The sequence below is a fragment of the Brienomyrus brachyistius genome, chromosome 1 (genome assembly GCF_023856365.1).
Source record: "Brienomyrus brachyistius isolate T26 chromosome 1, BBRACH_0.4, whole genome shotgun sequence".
Classification (NCBI taxonomy): domain Eukaryota; kingdom Metazoa; phylum Chordata; class Actinopteri; order Osteoglossiformes; family Mormyridae; genus Brienomyrus; species Brienomyrus brachyistius.
This window is the reverse complement of record NC_064533.1, coordinates 48732051-48753222: the sequence shown is the minus strand read 5'-3', so window position 1 is coordinate 48753222 and position 21172 is coordinate 48732051. Positions and strand designations below refer to the sequence as shown.

Here is a 21172-nt window from a genome sequence, read left to right as displayed (position 1 = left end):
GAGATGTTTTATAATGCTCGCGTGGACCTTCGTTATGCTTGATCATGCCGTGGCTTTAGGTTATAGCAGAAAATAATCAGTTGAGAACTCGGTTGAAGTTCTTTCTACTGCTATTTTTTTCTTCTCATTTTTATACAAAAAACCTATATAAAAGTGGCCCGTTTCCGGCTGTTTGTTTGAGTAGGAGTGATATATTTAAAGCAGGTTACGCGGTCGCATCATTACATTATCGGCGCGTGGTAAGGGCGCGGGAATTCTGGGAGTGTGCGGCTTGACGCCCCCTGTCCCCCGGACTGCTCGCCCAGCGCGAGCTTTCACGCGGCTTCGCCAGATTAGCGTTTGGCGCGTTAGCATCGGCGCGACCGCGACGGATGTTTAATAATCGCAGCTAACTTGGCGCGGATTTGTCGCGCGGCGCTCTTCAATTGGGAGCCGCCGAAGGAGGCCCGCCAGTGGGCGAAGCAATTTCCCAGTCTTTCTCCTTGTAGAAGTTCCCTTTATACATTCTCCACCTTTTTATTTCCTCAGCAACTTTATTACAGTAGAGCTGGGAGATTTTCGCCGTCTTATTGGCCAGAGATTGCCTCGGTTGCCTACATTCACCTTTTGTCCAGCAGATGTTTGAGAAGCGACCTTATTCCTGAATGGTAGTCGATAGCAAGCCAAAACTTCAGACGGAGAGTATTATTCTCGAAGCCGTGGACAAATAATGTCCCTTTTACCTAATGACCGTTTCATCCACTTGCTTTCTTTTTCTAATTAGTCTTCTATGCAAAGGCTCTTAATTACTGTTTGGTGAAGATAATTAAAAACAATGGTTTGCATTAGTTTTGTACAAAGGCATCAATTTGTATCTGACTTTTGATTGATAGGCAGACTTTCTGGTGTAGGATGCAGGAAAGGAAACTTAGTTTGCAGAACTATTGTCTGCTGCAGTTCTCCCCATTAATTGGACTGCAATAGCGGGCGCCTTTTTAATTCATCGTAAAAGTTTTAGTCACCTAAAATATATAAAAAGCATAGTTATTTCATGACTCTTGGTTTTGAAAGATAGTTTGATTGCTACAAGGAAAAAACTGCATACATGAATCAGGCAGGATCAGTGATGGTCAAAGACAAAAAGTGAATGCATCGATTCAAATCTCTTACCTCTGAGTGACCTATTAATCCTGCCAGAAATGGCTGCAATTAAATACAGTTTTTTTTGTTATTATTTTGAAGCATTGGATCTAGCCAATGCCATTATCTGGGTGAGTAATGTTTTCGAAGAAGAACATAATGGTCATTTTCGTCCATCAAAAGTGTTGTTATTGAGGTAAACTTGCCATAATACCATGAGTCGAAGGAAAGAGGAAGGGTGTTATTCAGCCTCAGGGAAATGGTATTAAATGAGTATATTCGTATCCAAAGTGCTGCTAATGAAGGTAGTACACACCCAGTCTGGCACCACAGAGGAGAACAGTCTTCAGAATCCGATGTTGACAGCAGGGGTGTTTTTCCAGAGTACATTTTTTTTAGTTGGGGGGGTTAGGGAAAAATTTCTTCAGAGTTGACCTTAACTGTTTGTGAGTTTCTTGGGGATTAATGTAAAACTAATATATGACGACTAAACACAAGATCCTGAAGTTCTGTTGACTTTCATTGAGTTCCTCTTAAGAACTGACCTCTGTCTTGCGAGCAGCAAGTTTGACCGCATGTCGCTAGTACATCGTGACAGACTCTTGGCGGCCAGTAATAGGTCTGCATTTTTATGGGTCTAGATTTAATGATTTGAGCTTTTACAACATAAGTGATAGTACTGGTATTGCATTAACAGAGATTAAAATGCATTAACACGCAGTTTTGCTTTTTAGAATCTTGAGTGTCTGGTAATGTGTTTTGATGTGTTGACACCAGGTAAACAAGGTTGCCAGCAATCTTTTGTCGTCTGCTGCAGAACTGACTTTTGAAGTCAGGACTACTGCTCTCCCATGTGTACCTAAACTGTCAAAGAACACAGAACAATGGTAGTAGCTACCGGCGGTGGTTAGATCCACAGAAATCTCTCTGGATCTATGCTATCCTGTCTCCGATATCTCGCTTTGCTCAGCTGGCCCTTGGTGGGGACGTTCTTAAAGGAATATCACGGGGGGTGCCTGTGTCTCTTTTTTTTTTTTTCCCCATTCCTACAAAGTACATTTTGGTCAATGAGCCTTACATTCAGTGGGGTCGCATCATCTAGCTCTGCTCCCTTGAAGTGAGTAAATGCTCCCCGGAGAGGAGGGATACCCGTCTGCTGAGTTTGCCGAGCCCTACAGAGCAGTCTTCCCAGAATCCCAATGCTCGGCACATTTAAGATGATAAGAGGTTGCCACAGGCATGGTGCTAGCTTACACCCTATGCACCTGGATGCAGGTGGACTTCCACAGCACTTGTTTGAATGTGTGTTGCTTTTATGATACTTGTGTAATTGCTGTAAATTGAGGGAGGGGATGATAGGCTTTAATAGGGACCCTTCCCAACACGTGGAGGCAGATTGGCCCCTGCTTGCAGCTGTACCCCCAGCCCCATCCCGCTCCTTGACACCGGGATGCGGAGCTGGACTTTAACCACACTTAAGGGCGAGTTTGGCTCACGCTTTTGCTGCTCTCTGGAGTCACAGTTTAATGATCGGCAGTTGGACGGTGCAATGGCGTTTCGCAGATGTTCTCCGCATCCCCCCCGCCCCCCCCAGGACTAACTGTATCGAATGTGAAAAGGGCAACTCGAGGCAGCCCGTGTTCTTCAAGTCGCCCCGGGGGGGGGGTCCTGGTGTAGGGTGTGTATTCAGACATGGCTACTTCATGATCCCTGTGAATAAGGCGTGAAATGAATCATGAGTATGAAAAATATAAATTAACTCATGCTATCTGTGTACTGTAAGGTACTAGTTTTATCCAAAGTCGCCCTTTATTTTAGTAATGAGTATTGATCTGTATAAGGCGTTAAAATTATTTGTTCCACTAGTCTATTTTTTTCTCCTCAAATCTGACTTGATAAGCAGAAATGATGTATTCCTTGATCATTTTATGAGACCCGCTAATGGATTTTTTTTTTTGGCCTAACAAAGTTAGGCTGTACAGTATGATGTTTCGCAACTAAGTACATTAACGAAGGGGGTGGGGTAGGCGATCGATAGAGAGCTACAGAGCGCGGCTCAGATATCCATTCTGAGGTAGGCGACGGGCGAGTCGGCTCCAGTAACCTGAGAAGGCAGGCGGGTTGTTAACAATGGACACCCGCTGTTCTGCACGCTCCCTAACGCAGTTAGGGACTTTATTGAATGTTCATTATTCTTGTCAGATGAAATATTATGTTACATTGTGATTTTATTATGCTGTTTTTTTCCAGTTTTATTCACAGATGTCGGCATATTTTTTGTTTTATTTATCTAAAGGCCTATCTTTTTCTGCATATGGTTAAGCAAATACAACAGTTTTTTTTACAATTCCGTTTGTTGCACCAGCCCTAATAACAAGCAACAGTTTTTTATTTTTTTATTTAAGAAAAAGGACCCATAGTATGATATTTATACACACACACTTTGGTCTTCTGTTTTTTTTTGTTTTTTTTTTCTATTCCGACTATGTTGCTGCTTCCACAGTCACTTCTTCTGTTCTTTGATAAGTAGCTTTATAAGCCACCATGGCTCTGAAAAGAAGCCTCCATCTCAGAGCCTTACTTCTTAAAAGCAATTCGCTTTGAACACTGACGAATGCTTTATAGAAAGAACACCCTCACACTGAAAACACACACACACACATAAAGAAATGAATAAAATAGTATGGCATTTCTTACATTTCTTATGGCTTTGAAAAATACCTAAAAATAGATGACAAAAGTATGTTCCATCTACGTCCCAAAAATTTGGCCAGGACACTGATTAATGCTAGGTAGCGGTTTGAAAGTATAAGCTAATACCTAATTAAATACCCAGTATCTAGCAGGCTAATTGGCTAACTATTTGGATAATATTCTGTTAAATTTTAATAATTATGTGTAGCTGCTGTGTGGTACTTGACTGGATTACAGAAGGAGGGTAATATTGAAATGTGTATTTATAACATGCTCCATTTGAGTGTGATCATTTCCCATCCTGCATCTCAGCAATTGCGGCAGAGGCCGGCCGCCTCGTGGCGTCTCGGGATGAATTATTCAAAGACATCGACTGTACGGCGAATCCGCGAGTCCATGCCAGCGCCTTTCACATACAGGGAAAGCGTCTAGATCAATGTTTTGATATAAAGACAATCTTCAAACAATCATCAAAGTGTATGATTATGAAGCAGGCATATTTCAGTTATAAACTGTTCTTTTTGGCTCCAGATTTCAAACTAAAGAACAATTCTATTGATATAGGTTCAAAAAAAGCCATTTTTTGTTGATTCTGGGGTTGTGGTTGCAATGTGCACCATTGAATGCCCGGATCTTTACTGGGCATAAACACATTGCATGAAGCTTGTCAGCAACAGAAGCATTCTTTGAATACACAACAATTTACGTTGGAGCAGATCTAGACTTGTAGCTTTAAATCAGGGTGTAATTAAACAAGCCTTATACTAAAGGAAAAACAGGCCTCAAGCCAAGAAAGGATGGGGGAATTAGCCACCTTATTACAGATAAGTGATTCATCTAATGATTATGATTTATTCTGCCCTTTAGAGAGAATGTCTAAGGTTTGTGTCTCCTTAATGTTTGATTGTCTACGGATTAAAGTCAAGGATGAATCACTGGGCTAAATGCATGAGTCTCTTAAGTCGGTCACCATGTTTTGATGTGGAATGACATCTTTCCACCTGTTTGTGAAAGCAACACGGCATCAACATTCTGTTAGGCTAGAGTTGTGAGTGAATGTATGGTAATGTGTACAGAGGATTTTTAACTATTTGCTGCTAGAAATTTCAAATAAAATCAAACGTATTCCATATTCTGTTGCAACTTTTTTGTTTAGCTAGTGATAATAGTGGTAGTAGTAACTGGGAAGGTACAGGTGCCGAACTTAATACTCTTTTGTAAGCAAAAAAAAAAAAGTTGCGTGATTGAGGACCTTAATCTTTTAGCTCTCCGTTGATCCCACCAGGTGGAATATCTAAACCAATCCCGAGAAGCTTCTGTTTCAAGGGTACCTTGTTGACCGTTGTCCTGCCCAGCCTGCGTTTTTAATTTGGTGAATTGTCAGTTTTTGTCGGCTACATCCTCTGGCGATCATCAGCACTGGCATAACTCTTAACCGGTGAACTTCCTTCCCCACTCACCAAATTCAAGTTTAACCATTTCTCGTATTCCCCGAGCCTTGCGCCCAGGAGTCTGTCCTACGAGTCCAGGGGTTTCCGCTGTAGTGAACAGTGAGTGGTGAGAGGCCTTGTGATTGATGGTAAACGGTTCATTGACATCTTGCATTTATCACTATACAGGAGTCCAGGGATCTTCCCTGATCTCAGTTGATGCATGTAGTTGTTGGAGATTAGGGCAGACATCCAAAGAGTTTTAAGTTTTAGTTTAGTTTTTAGATTGTTTTAACGATGTAATATTTTATTTGTTTAGATTCATTTGTATATATCCCCATTCCCGGTTACTTTGACACTGCATTGGTTTTAACATATCCCTTAATAATACACAAATGTCCCTGTAATATACTTTTGTATTTTCCGCACACACAGTACAGATCTATGAATATGGGATCACAACTGATCATACTTCATATGTTTTATTTCTTTGCCTGTTGCTCTTTTTTAACTTTGGAAGTTTTGAAGTTTGAAAAAGACAATAAAAAGACAGGTCACTGGCATGCGGTCTCTTTGTGACCCGAACTGCGGTAATGACCTTTAAATAGTAATTTCGGATTAGATACGAACGTCTTTGTTCCAGACATCTAATAGATGATACTTCCCGAAATGACACACTTGAAAATTATTATTGCAAGCAATATAAGATAATGGATAGTCATTACTCTTCCTGCTGTCTGTGTTCATGTATATTGCCAGCTCTTGAAATATGATGCATCTACTGTAGTTAGCCAGCACTTAATATCACAAAGAAGCATGTTTGTAATGATTTATAATTGCCATAGTAAAAGGTGTATTGTGGACATAATGTCTTGGACATTCACTCAATAATTATCTCATTTTATTTATACAGGTGGGTAGCTGCATTAGAGACTGGGGAGGCTTTTAGTGCAATAAGCAAGGAACAGGTGAAAAATAATGTTTATTTTGATAATTTAGCATGGAAATGTGACCGCACAGTTGCCCGCCTGATGGAGGGGGGTGGGGGACCGGGTGATCTAAATGATGTGTGGACAATTCAGTGAGAGAGCGACAGGAATCCAGAGTGTTAGCATCACTCTCTGAAAGGATCACGGATCAGCAATGGGATCTATTTTAATTATGGGACAAACAAATAGGTAAAGTGTCACTGGCCAGCTGATATGGATTTGAAAGTCGGAGGCGTATCAATAACGCCTAACCCCAGGTTCCGGTTTCTACGGAGCTTCCTCTGTGCTCACTCGTGGGACCACTCATGTGGAAATGGGTCTTTTGAAAGAAATGGGAAGGGGGGGGGTTTAATCTAACCATCACAATAGGGTTTGCTTTTCAAAATGAATATTGTGTAAATGACTTATTGTCAGGGGGGAAATTGCATACCCTGGCAATTTATTTGTTCATTTTATTTACTGTAGTAGATACAAATGAGTTGCATGGCAGGGGAGGGGTATTGTGTTGCTGTGATACACTACACTCTGTGTGTGTTTTTCCTTCTGTTTCCTCTAGGGGTTTGCTGTGTGAAGCATTGAGCTTTCAGCCAGAGAAAAGGGGAATATTGTATCAGTTAAGGATGTAGGGACTTCAAACTCATAATAGGTGTTTACAAGATTGAGATGATTATAGTTCTGTCACAGTAGGCCATGCGTGTACAGTGTCTGCTCAGAGAATAGCGGCATGAGTGTTACTGTGATTACAAAGACTGGTCTTGTCACAGGAAATTGACTGCCAGACTGATTGTCTTCCCATGTTGCAGATAACTGCAAGTGTGTGCCTCTGCACATTTCTCCCTCTCTGCCGGGTTTACCCAGTGTGGATTAATGTCTGCATTTTCTTTTCTGTATTCCCATTCCTCAATAGGTTATTTTTAACTGCACTTGAATGTAGCCTGTCATTTTTCAGATAAAAGAAAATAGTTTGCTTCACCAATGTCCTGTAGGAGGATAAGCTGCAATCCCCCTCCCCTGAGTGGTGCTAATTCAGTTGTGTTGTGTTGTGTTGTGATACCAACAAGTTTGGGCAACCTCAACAGTTCAAGGAATCAGTATGTACCAAGACCAACAATTTGTATAATATATACCTTACTCCCAGAGATGGACCATGCAGATTTCCGTGCAGTGAACAGTGATCAAATGAAATCTTATATTTTAGGGCCCTTATAAAGTGCTGGGCCCCCTCAATCTGCCAGGGTATCCACGCCCCTCCAGTGTTTCTGAGTATTATAACAGTTATTTGAAAAGTTAGTAATGGTGCTCGATGTGTATAGCGTTGCCCCCTGCAAACCTTTCATTAATAGCATTTTAATTATTATTTAGTATTATTTTCCCTGGTATGACAGTGTCATCTTTGCAGTTGTGATGGCATTGGAAGTCACCAGACGCTCCTCAGGACAGTTGAGGACAATATTTTGATTAAGTGCAAGTTGTGCTGCGCCTACATGCTGAACAATGTGTGAGCACCTCGCTTATGTCTGTTGCCGGATAAGCAGTCGGGGTTCCGCCGGGGCGCACTCCTTAAATTTGGCTGCACACACGTGTCTTTCTGACTCCCGATCACGGTAAGCTGTCCGACTGCGAGCGGCTTTGAAGTGCCCCCGTGGAAGCGTGAGCAATCCTCTCGGAAGGAAGGAAAACGGAGAGAGAGAGAGAGAGAGTGAGGGAAGGGGATGAGTGAAGAAACGCAGAGACAGTGATTTGGTGGGCTTCCGTTTAGAGACATGCTAATCTTTTACTTTATTTATTCGGTGTTTGGATCGGTTCCAGACAATGCCAATTACATGCCATGTTACATCAAGGAAACGGTAGGGGGTGGCGGGGACTTTAAGGGCGCGCAGATGTGACAGCTTAGCCGGCACTTGAAATTTATAGCGCCTCTGCCCCAGCCGCGCTGACATGCACTTAATATCTAAACACGTTTATCAGTTACCTTTTTCAAGCGTAACGCAGAACAGCATGTGTTTCGTCTGCACTAATGTGAATAAAATTCCCACCTCCCATGTTTTGACGGCTTATTTTTGGAAAGTGCAAATTTGATTGAGCTTGAATTCAGTCAATTAAGCAAAACCCTGAAATGATGTTGATTGCAATTTGACACCCGTTAAAGGGTAATTAGTTAATTAATTCTGTTTAGAGTATTTAATGAAATGATTTTACACTCCAGGTAGGGTGCCAGTATTATTATTATTATTATTATTATTATTATTTATTATTATTTATTATTATTATTTTAGCTGTGGTTGTTTCATTGTGTGAGGTTTGTTGTGTGATTTAACATGACAATTCGGGGACTGTCATGTATCGTCTCTGATTTCCTCCCAGTTGAATAACCGTTCTCCACTTCTGCTGGTTACTCCTCCTCCTGTAGCCCCTGCTCCGGGCAGAGGATGCAAAATGTAGCTGGCAACGACTGTGACCCAAGCGGTAACATTTGACTAAATTGGGGGTTAAGTGGCGCTGCCTGGTCTTCAAGATTCTTTCAGCGATTGGTGCGTAGATTTCCAAATCTAATTTAAAACAGTTTCAGACTGATAGGCCTATGTAAGATGGGCTCAGTCGTCTACAGATTAGATTCAGTTTAATTTGTTGTTTAATCTATTTTTATATTTGAAATGGATTGCATTAATAATCATATCAAACAGCATTTGTAAGTTTTGCGTTGGCAGTTTGGCGTCTGTCTACTCTGCACCTTTATTTTCATAGTGACCCTACCTTCAGAAGACATTTCTGTTGTGTACGTAGAGCAAAATGAGAAGTCCGCATAATGTTGTTTACATGCGCCGATGAAAATCCCAGCTCTGTAATGATCAGTAATTATAAATATTTTTTCCCGACCCGTCTTGCGGCGCTTCTGCTGGGCCGCGGCTGTGGCGTCGCATGCTTCGGCAGAGCCGCTCTTTTGCGCTGCTTAATTATGACATTACTAAATGCAGCAGTCTGCTCCTGCACAGCAGAACACACTTCCAGCGCATAATCGTGTTGAAGACTGACTTTAAAGAGCTCATTATAGTCCCCCCCCTCCTTCTCTTTCTAAAGAGCGGTTTATTAAACACAGTTACCTAATAAGCATCTTTGGCGGTGCAAATTGGCGAAAACAGTAATGAGTCTGATTAGGCCACGTTTCAATTACGACAGCTCCAACACACCCTCTCCAAACCCCACCCAAAAAAACCCACCCCCTCAGCAGCCCCCAAGAAAGAAGGGGGAAAAAATAGGTGCCTTGATGCTTGGGAATCCTGCTAGAAGGCATTGCACACACGCAAAAAAAAAAACCAAAACCGCTCAGCCACCTCTGTGCTTCCTTTCAGCACCACAGTAATGAATAGAGAATTGTGCAAGCGGCGGTCCAATTTACGCACTGGGAAATTGGATGGACAGAGCAAAGGCGCAGTCGTGTTTGCTTAAAAACAGCAAAGGCTACCGAGATTAACAGTTCCCAAAAAGGTCAGCCTCTCTGTTTCCCAGGCTTCTTTGGTGATGACTGTGCTAACTGAAATTAAATAAAATACAAATTTAATCCAGAATAAAGAGCCTTTCTTTGCCTTCCACTATTTAATCATGATGCGTAATTGTTTTTATGTCAGCCGAAAGATTCAACTTTCACCCGCTATGAGATGCCACTTTTTTCCAATTGCAGTTCTCTTTAGCCAATGTAGTTTTTAATACTCAAATGTTCAAAGCCGCTCGTGTTCCTGTCTAAATTGCAACGTTATTGTCATTGTGAAGCAAATATTTTATTCTCCTTAGTGTAGGTCTGTGTTTTTTTTATTACAACTGAATGTGAAAAGCTAATTGTTCATCACATTGTATCTGATTTTACTGAATGATTAAACTAATTTTAGCTGATACTTTTGTTTCAGTTCTGCTCTTTTCTGTGGCTTAACCTGTGCTGACATCTTCTTCCTGGACAAATGTTTTGACAAATTGTCCTCGACCTAGAATCTGTCCATTGTAACATACAATGGAAATAAACAGTCTAATAAGCCACATCACTTCTTGTGGGATAAAATGAAACTTTCTGACAGCAACCCCCCCCCCCCCCCCGCCCCACTGGCATATTTTCTTAAGAATGTGTTGTTCTAGGTGCAGATCATTGAGGTCAATGAGTTGCACATTCATTTAAATCACATTAATAATCATTGCATAAATGCATAACACATTCTTCTTTATAAACTGCTTGGGGTAGCTGCCGTCACGTCACGTCCGTTTGCCATGCTGACAGCATGGAGGCTGCGCGTTTTGAAAATAAAATGCGGCAGGTTTCAAAGGCACCTGATATAATAATGACAAGTGGAACAATGGTACTTAGTGCTTTAAATTGGTGTGTGTGTGTGTTTGTGTGTGTGTGGGTGGAAGGGGGGTGGGTTGCATAGATCACATTTGATCAAATTGTCCCCAAAGCGTAGTAAAACCTGAAATTTCCCTACTTTTGGGGACATCTTTTGAGGTCCCCATTTGGATAACCTCAGTTTAAAAAAAAAAAAAAAAAAAAAGTCTGTGAATGCAGTCAAAAAAGTCTCAAAAGTCTTGTATTTTGGGTGGTTTCTTATGGTTAAGGTTAGGGCTGGGTAGGGGGTACGGGTGTTGTGATTGGGATTAGGGTTTTTCCCATAGAAATGAATGGATGGTCCCCATTTAGATAGGTAGACCAACGTGTGCGTGTGTGTGTGTGTGTGTGTGTGTGTGTGTGTGTGCGTAGCTTGCATATTTTTGTGGGTTTTGGGAGCCATTGGGGGAGATGCTCATTTGGTGTGTCAGATTTTCGGGGGGGTTGCTGAGATAGTTCTGTTGACTGGTGGACACTCCTGAATCATACAAAGGCATTTTGAGTGGCCTGACAACTACTAATCGGAGGAATTTGAGCTGAAGTCCTAGAGCCAATCAGGAACTGTTTTACTAGTGGAACATGTGCTAATTATTCCAGCTGAAATTAAGAATATTTCACATATATGTGTGTTATGAATGTACAGTTACTATTTGATTTTTGTACATTCTTGGCGTGAGAATGACCTAAAATATATTTTCTGTATGATAACTCTGTATGATAAGAATTTGATATGGTTTTTAATGTTATATGCATGACAAGATGACACAGAAGTTTGATAGCCAGGATTATTACCTTCCACAGAATGCTGTGCAATTTAGGACTTTGTCGAGACTACTGAGTGCATATGTCTTTGCGCATGTGTGTCTGTGCCTTTATGTGTCTGTGACTGTATGTGTCTGTGCCTTTATGTGTGCATGTATATGCACGCTAGTGTCTGCATGTATCTGTTTGTCTGTGTGTTTAAGGCTGGCCTGTCTGGCACAGTTAGAGGTGACTGCATCTCTGAATGTGTTTCTCTTTCACCACCTCCCCCAACCCCCCACTTTCGTCCTGGCTTCTCTCTTCCCCTCTCTTTGTCTCTCACTCTCCCTCCCTCTCTCTATTTCTCACTGCCGATGTGCCAGAGCTTCCTGCCTTTTTTCTCCTCTCTCTCTTTCCCTCCCTCCCTCTCTCTCTCGCTCTCTCTCTCTCTCGCTCTCTCTCTCCCTGCTGAAAGCTGAACCTTGCTCCCTTGAGCGATACCAACACAACATGAAGAGTTAGTTTGTGGATTCTTTTACACAAGCAGTGGAGCATTTTAAGCATATGATAGATAGACTGCGGCGAGAAATTAACAAAAGGAAGAATGCGTTTTATTTTTCTTTTCAGCAACCGGCTCTGATCCTCCAATCATGCTTAGTATGTCTGTAATCCTGTTTTGTTCATGGGGGGATTGGCGTGGGGGGGGGGGGGGTTGCTCTTTACTGCTCTTGACCACACAAGCATCCTTGCGCGCTCAAACCCGAAGCGTGCAGACCGAGCCCCTTGTCACCCTTCCACACGTTATTCTTCCTAAATGCTCGATTTCACCAGTACTGCTTTGCGTCGGTGCCTGCTAATGCGGCATGTACGAGGTCACCCCGGTCACAGTTCCAGTTCCGGCACATTCACCGTAGCCTGACGGGGTGATGCATCGCTTGTCTTCGGTCAGAGAGAGTGAGCTTCCCCTTCCTTCATCTGTGGCGCATCTCCTCGAAACCGGCTTTATATTTTATTGCATATAATATGTATATATTTCCCCTAGCCTGCCATTGTTCTCGCTCTGATTCCATTTCTGATTTCCTTTTGACATACGTGGGTCTGGATATACCTGTTAAAGTTCACTTAGCCAGAAGCTTTCAAACAGCTGATATGTACAGATGCGAAGGAGGGGAGAGAAGCAGTGCTGAGGGAAGTATGTTTAATTGCAGACATTACACCAAGCACTCTTTTATAGGGATGTATCATCTTGCGCTGTTTGAACGAAATAATTGCGACGTATTCAGACAGATAGAATTGCGGGTCCTGTTTCGCAATATCAGCGCCGGTGTCTCTCTGTGGAAAGTCATTGTGTTGGGGCTGGATGGGATGAAAGAGAATCTCGGGACTGTAACTAAGCAATTTTTGAATTAAGCCGGAATGGATTTAACCAAATAGTTCTCTTCTATACGTGTCAAATGTCTCATTAAATCCATTAATGCGATAGGCCTTAACTTCACTGCAAGGCCTTTTCAATGTGCTTATTGCCTGGGATTTCCGCTTCTTGAAGCGTCTCGCTCAGAGTGGTATCGCCAAGGACCTCCCACTCCCTTCTCGGTGTGATAGGGTCCAGGGAAGTAATGACTCTGTGTGGTGAAAGGATGGGTTTTTTATTAACAGAAAAAAAAAATCAGGCTGGAAATGATTTAAGTTGATAAATAGTGAGTAATACGTACTTTTTTTTTTTTTAAAGCTCTATTACTATGTGGAGTGCTTCCATATAAAGAATGGAAAATTAAAGTATTCTATTTGGCTGCAAATAATGAACTAATAATCTGGTTCAGTTCTATGAAGAAATCAAATTAGTTTGCTTTTGTCTAGGTACAGTATATGTGTTTAACAATATCTTGTGGCCATTGACTATGTTTTCCGTCTTATTCTAGCAATTTCTTAATGATGACCTCATGTGCATTCTTGGGTGTAACTTCCTTTCTCTGTATAAACAGCAGTAGGTGCTTTTCCGCTAACATACAGGAACCGAGCCGTAGCCAAAATATACTGTGAAGGGAGACTAGTTACAGCACGGTTCCAGCTCTTTTAGGTTTTCCACTGCAGGAGGGTCGGCTCAGTAAAGCTGTTGCCGGGTTTGAAACGCGACAGTGACGTAAAACCGAAAAGACACTTATTACTCATACATGAGCTAATTTGCACCAGCAAGTCTGTGAGCATCACTGTGTTATGGTAGCATCAAACGCTAGTGGAATTAACATTTGTTTCCGTAAATTTGCATTACGAGTCCAGTCCGTGCAGCCATTGTACAGTTTTTTTTTTTAAGTAAGTGGGTGGAAATTTCTAGTTCTGAGTTATAAGGAAAGCATCAATACATCGCAATCTCTGATTATAATGAGTAAGATATAGAATATACAATTTTTTTCCTTCAGATGATCTATGCATCGACTTGGAATAGCGGTATCTCCCTGCATTTCGACCAATCAGATGGTGGTGACTCAACCAGCTCGATTAGGTCACGCTTTTCGCCTTGGTATTATGTAGGGCCATGTCAGCTGCCAGTTTGCGGTACAGTTCGGGTATGGCTCAGTTCTTGGTGGCAGTGAAAAATCTCCAAGTGAGTGATCACCATACTGCTCGTTCATATGGGAATTATTTTTTTATATGCTGTATTTCTTCTTCTCTTCCGAAAGCTAATTTTATTTAGCGCTGATTGATTGGACCTTTACTCGCGGCTGACGTGTTTGCCGCCACGTTCTCAGTCTCCCCCGTTTCTTAATCATTCGCTCGGAAGCCTGACAGGCCCGGCAGCCCCAGCACGGTTCCCTTTGACTAAAACCTTGTAAATTAACACAATTAGCGGCAGCATCATCCCGCTAATTAGCTCCCGGCGTCTGGCGCGGCAGCTCGGCGAAACGGCTGGGAGGAAGCCATGTGGGAATCGGCACGCTGCTCTGTTTCCAAATAAACAGCGTGCTGCTCTTGTGTGGCTTTGCAAGTCCCCCCCAACACACACACACACACACACACACACACACATACGCACACCTCAAGTGGACAGTTGCAGATGTGTATATAGACGTTTCTGCCTGTGAGTCTGAACCCATGACGGCTCCGCGATTCGTCAGCCAGGCAGCTGAAGATCGCGCCGTTCTACAGAAAATGGGCTGGACCAGTGGTAAGGAAGCATCTCCCACAGGCATTTTACTTTAGTCTGGCTTATCATCTCATGGCCTGCGGTGGGGTACGGGGGTGGGGGGGGGGGTGTGGCTGACAGGGGTGTCCGTTTTGGAGATTGGTGGGGGGCGGGGGTCATACTGGGGCCACGTGATGTGGAGGGAGTCGGCCTGTCGATTACAGCTGCGTATCCGCCGATGGTTCATAACCACGACCCCAGGGAACCTCGTGGGACCCCAAACGTGCCCGTTAACGGCTTAAAGAAAGCAAACCTGCAAGACAAAAAAAAAAAAAAAAAGAGGGTTGTTGTTAATGTACCGGCCTCATTATTGCATGGGAGGCATCTCCCGTCACTGCAGCAGCGAGGGGCTCCGGTGGTGGTCTGCTGGTATTTGCAGGTGGAGTAAACGGATTGCACCTCTTGAGCAGTGGAAACAACGGAAAGGGGCTACGGAAAGACAAAGACAAGTGGGACTTGGTTTTATTTTTTTCCTTCCCCCCCCCCCCCCCAAGTCTGTACACCACAGACCAGGAGGCTGTGAGAGGGCCGTTGTAATTCAAACCGAGCCGTGGGCTTTGTGTGATGAAAGCGCCGGAGCGCTGCCCGGGAGATTGGTTCGCCGCACCCAGTGAAGCTGATTTGAAACCGTCTCGGACCCGCTTTAGATGAGAGTTGGATTATAGAGTGACCTGCAATGTCTGTGTCATATCGGTCTGTGCAGGGTGCATTATACTGCGCTAACTAGGTGCTGGGTCCCAAATCAGGGCTGTGCCTTCGATGTGATCTGTCAGCAAGCGGTCCCGTATTTGTTATATGGGGGGTTAGCCTGTGGGAAAGATATATTTTGAGGTTTCAATGACATCTAAAGCGAGTTAAGTCCTTGGGTCGTTTGACTGCTGTTTTTCTACCCCCTGTTTCGCTAATGATTCTTTCTGGAATGTTACCCTCTTAGTTAGCCGTAATGCTAAGCACTTCTTTTGTATATGTTATATGCATGTTTTTGTGTTTTAAATCCAGGCGTAAAGATGCAGTGGACGCCGGAGCATGCGCAGTGGGCGGAGCAGCACTTTGACATCACCTCCACCACCCGCTCGCCGGCTCACAAGGCTGAGGCCTACCGGGGACACCTGCAGCGCACCTATCAGTATTCTTGGGCCAACGATGACATCTCAGCGCTGACTGCCTCCAACCTCTTGAAGAAGTATGCCGAGAAGTATTCGGGGATCTTGGAGGGCCCCAACGAGAGGGCCCTCTTGAGTTCCTACTCGGAGGGGGGCCCACCGCTGCTCAACGGCAGGAAATCGGAGAGTGAACCCTGGCAAGAGGGAGTCTACCCCATGAACTGCGTCGCAGACGTGATATCCGCAAGCAAGGCTGGGGTGACGGCTGCCCTGCCCCCAGCAGACGTCTCTGCCAGCATCGGCAGCTCGCCGGGGGTGGCCAGCAACCTGACGGAGCCCAGTTACTCCAGCAGCAGCTGTGGAAGTCACACAGTTGCGGGCCTTCACTCCGTACTCCCCTCTCAGGAATATGCCCCGGGGTACAATGGCTCCTACCTGCATTCCAGTTATAGCGGGCAGTCTGCCTCAGCCCTGCCATCGCCTCACCCCTCACCTTTGCACAGCGCTGGGCTTCTGCAGCCACCACCGCCACCCCCACCTCCCCCCCCGGCTCTCGTGCCGGGCTACAACACTGGCTCGCCAAACATCTCCAGCTACAATTACCCTCCGGCAGGGTATCCTCCACAGACTGCTGTTGCCCCGGGTTACGGCCCCGGGGGAGCGCCGCCTCCCTCTGCCTACTTGCCGTCAGGTATAGCCGCTCCTACGCCCTTGCCTCCCTCAACCCTCCCCGGCTACTCCTACCAGTCACACAGTCTTGCGCCAATCGCGCCGACACCACTGAACAGTAGTTCGGCTAATTCCCTGAAGCGGAAGGCTTTCTATATGACAGGGCAAGGAGAGATAGACTCCAGTTATGGAAATTTCAGCTACAGCCAACAGCGATCAACTCAGAGCCCCATGTACCAGATGGGGGACAACAGCGTTTCAAGCACAGGCCGGGGGAATGGATTTGACAGAAGTGCTGAGGCGTCATCTTTGGCGTTTAAGCCGACAAAGCAACTGTTGCCCTCGGATCAGCAGAGAAAGTTCGGCAGTCAGTCCGGCAGGGCACTAACCCCCCCATCCTATCCTTCAACAAAAAGCTCCCTGGGCAGCTCGCGGTCGGGTGAGCCGTTCGGCAAGTTCACGTCCCCCGTCATGGGCGAGCACGGCGACGAGCACCGGCAGCACCTCTCCCATCCGGTGCTGGGGTCTGCCGTCGGCACAGCTACCTCATCTACCCATCCCGCAGAGGAGCAGCTGAAGGGCAGCGACCCACACCTCGTGGAGCTGGTCACCACGGAGATTATTCAGCAGGGCCCCCCAGTAGACTGGAGCGACATAGCTGGACTGGAGTTGGCCAAAGCCACGATAAAAGAAGAGGTCTTGTGGCCTATGTTGAGGCCGGATGTGTTCAGTGGACTCACCGCATTACCTCGTACCATTCTTTTGTTTGGACCTCAGGGAACAGGCCGAATGCTACTGGGTCGGTGCATAGCCAGCCAGCTGGGGGCGGTGTTCCTGCAGCTCAGTGGTTCTGCCCTGGTGACCAAGTGGGTGGGTGAAGGAGACAAGATTATCCACGCCTCCTTCCTGGTGGCACGGTGCCGGCAGCCTGCCGTGGTATTCATCAGCGAGATCGACATGCTGCTGTCCGCCCAGCTCGGCGAGGAGAGCCCAGTGAGCAGGATCAAGGGCGAGCTCCTCATGCAGCTGGACGGCATCCTGGCCTCAGCCGAGGACCACGTGGTAGTCGTGTGCTCCACGAGTAAGCCCGAGGAGATTGACGAGTCTTTGCGGAGGTACTTCATGAAGCGGATCCTCATCCCGCTGCCCGACAGCACGGCAAGGCACCAGATAATCAGCCAGCTGCTTTCGCAGCACAACTACTGCCTCAACGACAAGGAATTGGCGCTGCTCGTCCAGCGAACAGAGGGTTTCTCGGGGCTGGACGTGGCCCGCCTGTGTCAGGAGGCAGTGGTGGGACCTCTGCACGCTGTGCCGGGTGCGGACCTTTCAGCCATCCTTCCCGGCCAGTTGCGGCCAGTCACCTACCAGGACTTCGAGAACGTTTTTTGTAAAATTCAGCCCAGTATATCACAGAAAGAACTTGACACATACATTAAGTGGAACAAAATGTTTGGCTGTAGTCAATGAAAAGAGAGAACCGGAGATCGAGAGGGAGCGACCCAGTTGGCCTGTGAGCTTGTTAGAGGAAGAGTACCACTGGAAGGGTTCTCCTTTCAGTGTCGCAGCTTGAAGGTCGAGGGGGTATACAGACAACAGTGATCTTAGCACCTAAACTGTCAGAAGGGACTTAAAATAAGTGTGCTTTAACTGAGAGCTGGCAATCTGCAAGTAACACACGCACGCACGTACACACGCACGCACGCACGCACGCTCACACAGAAATCTTATTTTGATGCTTGATACTGCTGAGGTCGGGCATCTCATTCAAAGGTGCAAGTGGGTTGACTTCAAGAGGATGGAAACCCAGTGTGTATATATCATTCTGCTCTTCTTGAGATTTAGTTGCTATCAAGTGCCTGAAGTGGTGCTTTTTGATTTGGTTGTTGTTTATTGTTTGTTTGCCTCACAATCTACATTGGTGGCATGTGCTAATATAAAAAAAAGAGCTTTAACTCCAAACACTAAATTTAGAGATTCTCTGTTGTTTTTTAGGAGACAGTCTGATTGTTATTGTTATTATTTTGCCATTTTAAGAGCAACAGTATTCCTCAGTTGTCTGTTCTGCAGTGTCATCTGGGAACAGGATGAAATGCTCACATGTCGGGTGATGGAGATCTGGGCCCTTAAGTTATCGACTTTCATTTCTTTTGATGTTCTGACTGCGAAAACTCAGGAAAGCGATTGTGATTTGTACAGTACCTCAAAAGATTGTGTCGAAAGCACTATGTACTGCTGAAAGTATTAGGTTAGGCATCTTATTTACGTTACTGGGGGGTGGGCGGGGGGGGATGTTGGGTGGAGAAAAATTTGCGGGCTTACCTCAACACGTTTTAAAAACTGGCAAGAAGATGAATGACTATGAATGTACCAGAAGCATTCTGGAGTGATGGTGCAAAGTTTAGTTTTTGCGAGTATTAAAGGTGAAGATTTTATCAATATAGTTTTATTTGTCATGCGGCAAGGATCGACGTGTAAATTTCGAAGTTTAAATTATGTATTAGTACTTAATACAACTCTTCCGAGCAGCCTTCAGCCACTGTACAAAGAACAATTGTACACTTTAAAGAGAAGCACACAAATTGTGAAGATGGGGTAAAGCGACCCCTCCGCACACGACGAAACCACAACGGTAATTGTCTAATGGCCAATCACATAGCTAGCTTTCCGCGTTCCTTTTTTTTTATTGAGGACCTCGACGACATAAGGGAGGCAAATCAACAACCTAATCAGGCTGCTCTTGCACCAGAAGCCAAGTATTCAAGGGTTACAAAGGATAAAGAGCTGCCAGAAAGGATTTAATAGCCGTAAAGTGAACGATATCCCATTTTGCTGGTGCCGTTAGTCACATGTATAGCGATGCCTGAGGTTCTTCTATACCCTGCTTTCAGTTCTACCTCAGTTTAATTACACTCCGAAAGCAGAACGCGTGAGGGTGGTTTTCCAGTGCGGCGTCTTGCAGAGTCCATTACGGAAATAAAAAATTTTAATAAAACTTCAGTAATGCCAGTAAAAAAAAAAAAAAAAAAAGTCAGTCAGTTACGGGCTACACACAGTCCTTATCCACCACTCCTAGTCACCTTTACATCAGATTTTTCCCCAAACACGGGAATGGGAAGCTCACTTTCGGAATATTGCTCTGTTTAACTGCTTGCCCTTTTTTTGTATAATTTTAAACTTTCTTGCAGCTCTTTTCATGATAGCTATTATTGTCTGATAAACGTCCAGCTGGAAGCGCAGAGGACAGTCAGTCTCGTAACTGCATGCAAAAATTAAGCCTTGCGTTTGAATGTATACTTGTTTTAATTTTCATTTATTTACTAGTTTTTTTTTTGAGGCAGTATAAAAACTGTTGTTAAGCACTAATATAGTGGTAGAGTAGTACCACTAAATTACCACTGTATGTTTGTAGAGCAGTATATAACGGGTACACCGGGCAGGAGGGGGTGGGGGGGTCAAGTTTACACGTTTCCCCTCGCCGCTCTTAAGGTTGTATCTTTTCCCGTAGCTCGCCGCTTCCTCATTGGCGTTGAGTTGTGACGTCTTGACTTGACACAGGGTGGTTAGAGCAAAGGACACAACAACTGGCACAGAGACACGAATAGATTGAAAGGTTCTGGTCCTTTGTGGAACGAATACCAGTCTAGGTCCTGCAGTGATATTCTGCCTGAGGTCACTGTAACGCAGCAGGCAATTCAACAAAGCCAGCTCTGCTGTGACTTTACCATTTCTGTCCACTTTCTCAATTAATGAACACTCTTATTTTGCATTTACTCTTTGTTCCATTGTTGCAAAGCTTTCCTAGCACAGCACTTGAGCTGCATATTGACCTTCTGATATATTGCAATGATTTTTTTAAACACTGATATCGTTAAATATTGCAACATCTCGTTGCCATTTGAGTTGAGCGTCTTCATCCTGTGAAAGTTCTTGGTGTTCTACTGGAGCTCAAACCCCGCCCCCAAAACTGCTGTGAAATCCTCAAATGGTTCTTCACTCACAGATTTGCTTAAATAATTACGGACAATGACACCAAAGAAAAACCAGTGAAATCATGCCAATATGCAATGATTTAAAATAAAAAAAGGAAATTAAAGCGCGGCTGTGTTATTGTTATGAATATTATTGCAGCTACTTTCATCATTTTTGTTATCTTGGTTTTCTGTAGTCATCAATCGCTGGCTTATGTGATACTAAATCGCTCATTGTTATAAATGGCGGAAACAAATCAAAATGTACTGTTGAAAGGCGAATCAAGGGTTTGGATTTATTTTCAGTTGGTCAGGATTGTTCTAAAATGGCTTTTCTTGATTTTGTTAACCAAGTTTTTTTGTGTTTTTTTTTTGGTGGGGGGGGGGGGGGTCATTCATGCTGTGTTAAAAATCTGTAGATGTTTACCAGTTCCATTACTTCAGTAAGTTGTCATGAAATGGGAGGAAAAAACACAGTGAAGATCTCTATGGAGCATCACGGTAGTTTACAAAGAGGCTGTTTACTGTCCCCCGCGCCCCCCCCCCCCCCCCCCCCCCCTTCCCCTCCATTAACCCTTATTTCACATTGGCCTCAAAACCCTGAGCAGCACATAAGTGATAAAACTTTACATCCACCAAAAGCTCACAGAGGGGAAAAATATTACATTATTCTGAAATGTAGCCTAAATTTAAAAACAGTTCCTGTTCCTATATTTATCTCTTCATACTTCCGCTGTTTGAGGAGGCATGGGGGGTCACTCCACTCTGAGAAAGAGGCATTTTGGGGAGAGACATGGAAATGCAGCTTAGCTACTGGTAAATATCTATTGGGGGGGGGGACAAGAACAACAGTCTAAGGGATTCAAAACCCTCGCCTGTGCACCAAGCGTATGAGTACATTCATAT

General features: G+C 44.4%; 1 protein-coding gene across 1 annotated transcript in view; it reads left to right on the top strand.

Moving 5' to 3' along the window:
* The window catches only part of fign (fidgetin), a 40518-nt gene extending 19732 nt beyond the window's left edge, over positions 1-20786 (top strand). The window contains exon 2 of the mRNA XM_049015359.1: positions 15523-20786. Within this exon, the coding sequence (XP_048871316.1) occupies positions 15523-17765 (2243 nt within the window). The 3' untranslated portion in view covers positions 17766-20786. The remainder of the gene's footprint in view (positions 1-15522) is intronic.
* The last annotated feature ends 386 nt before the right edge of the window (positions 20787-21172 follow it).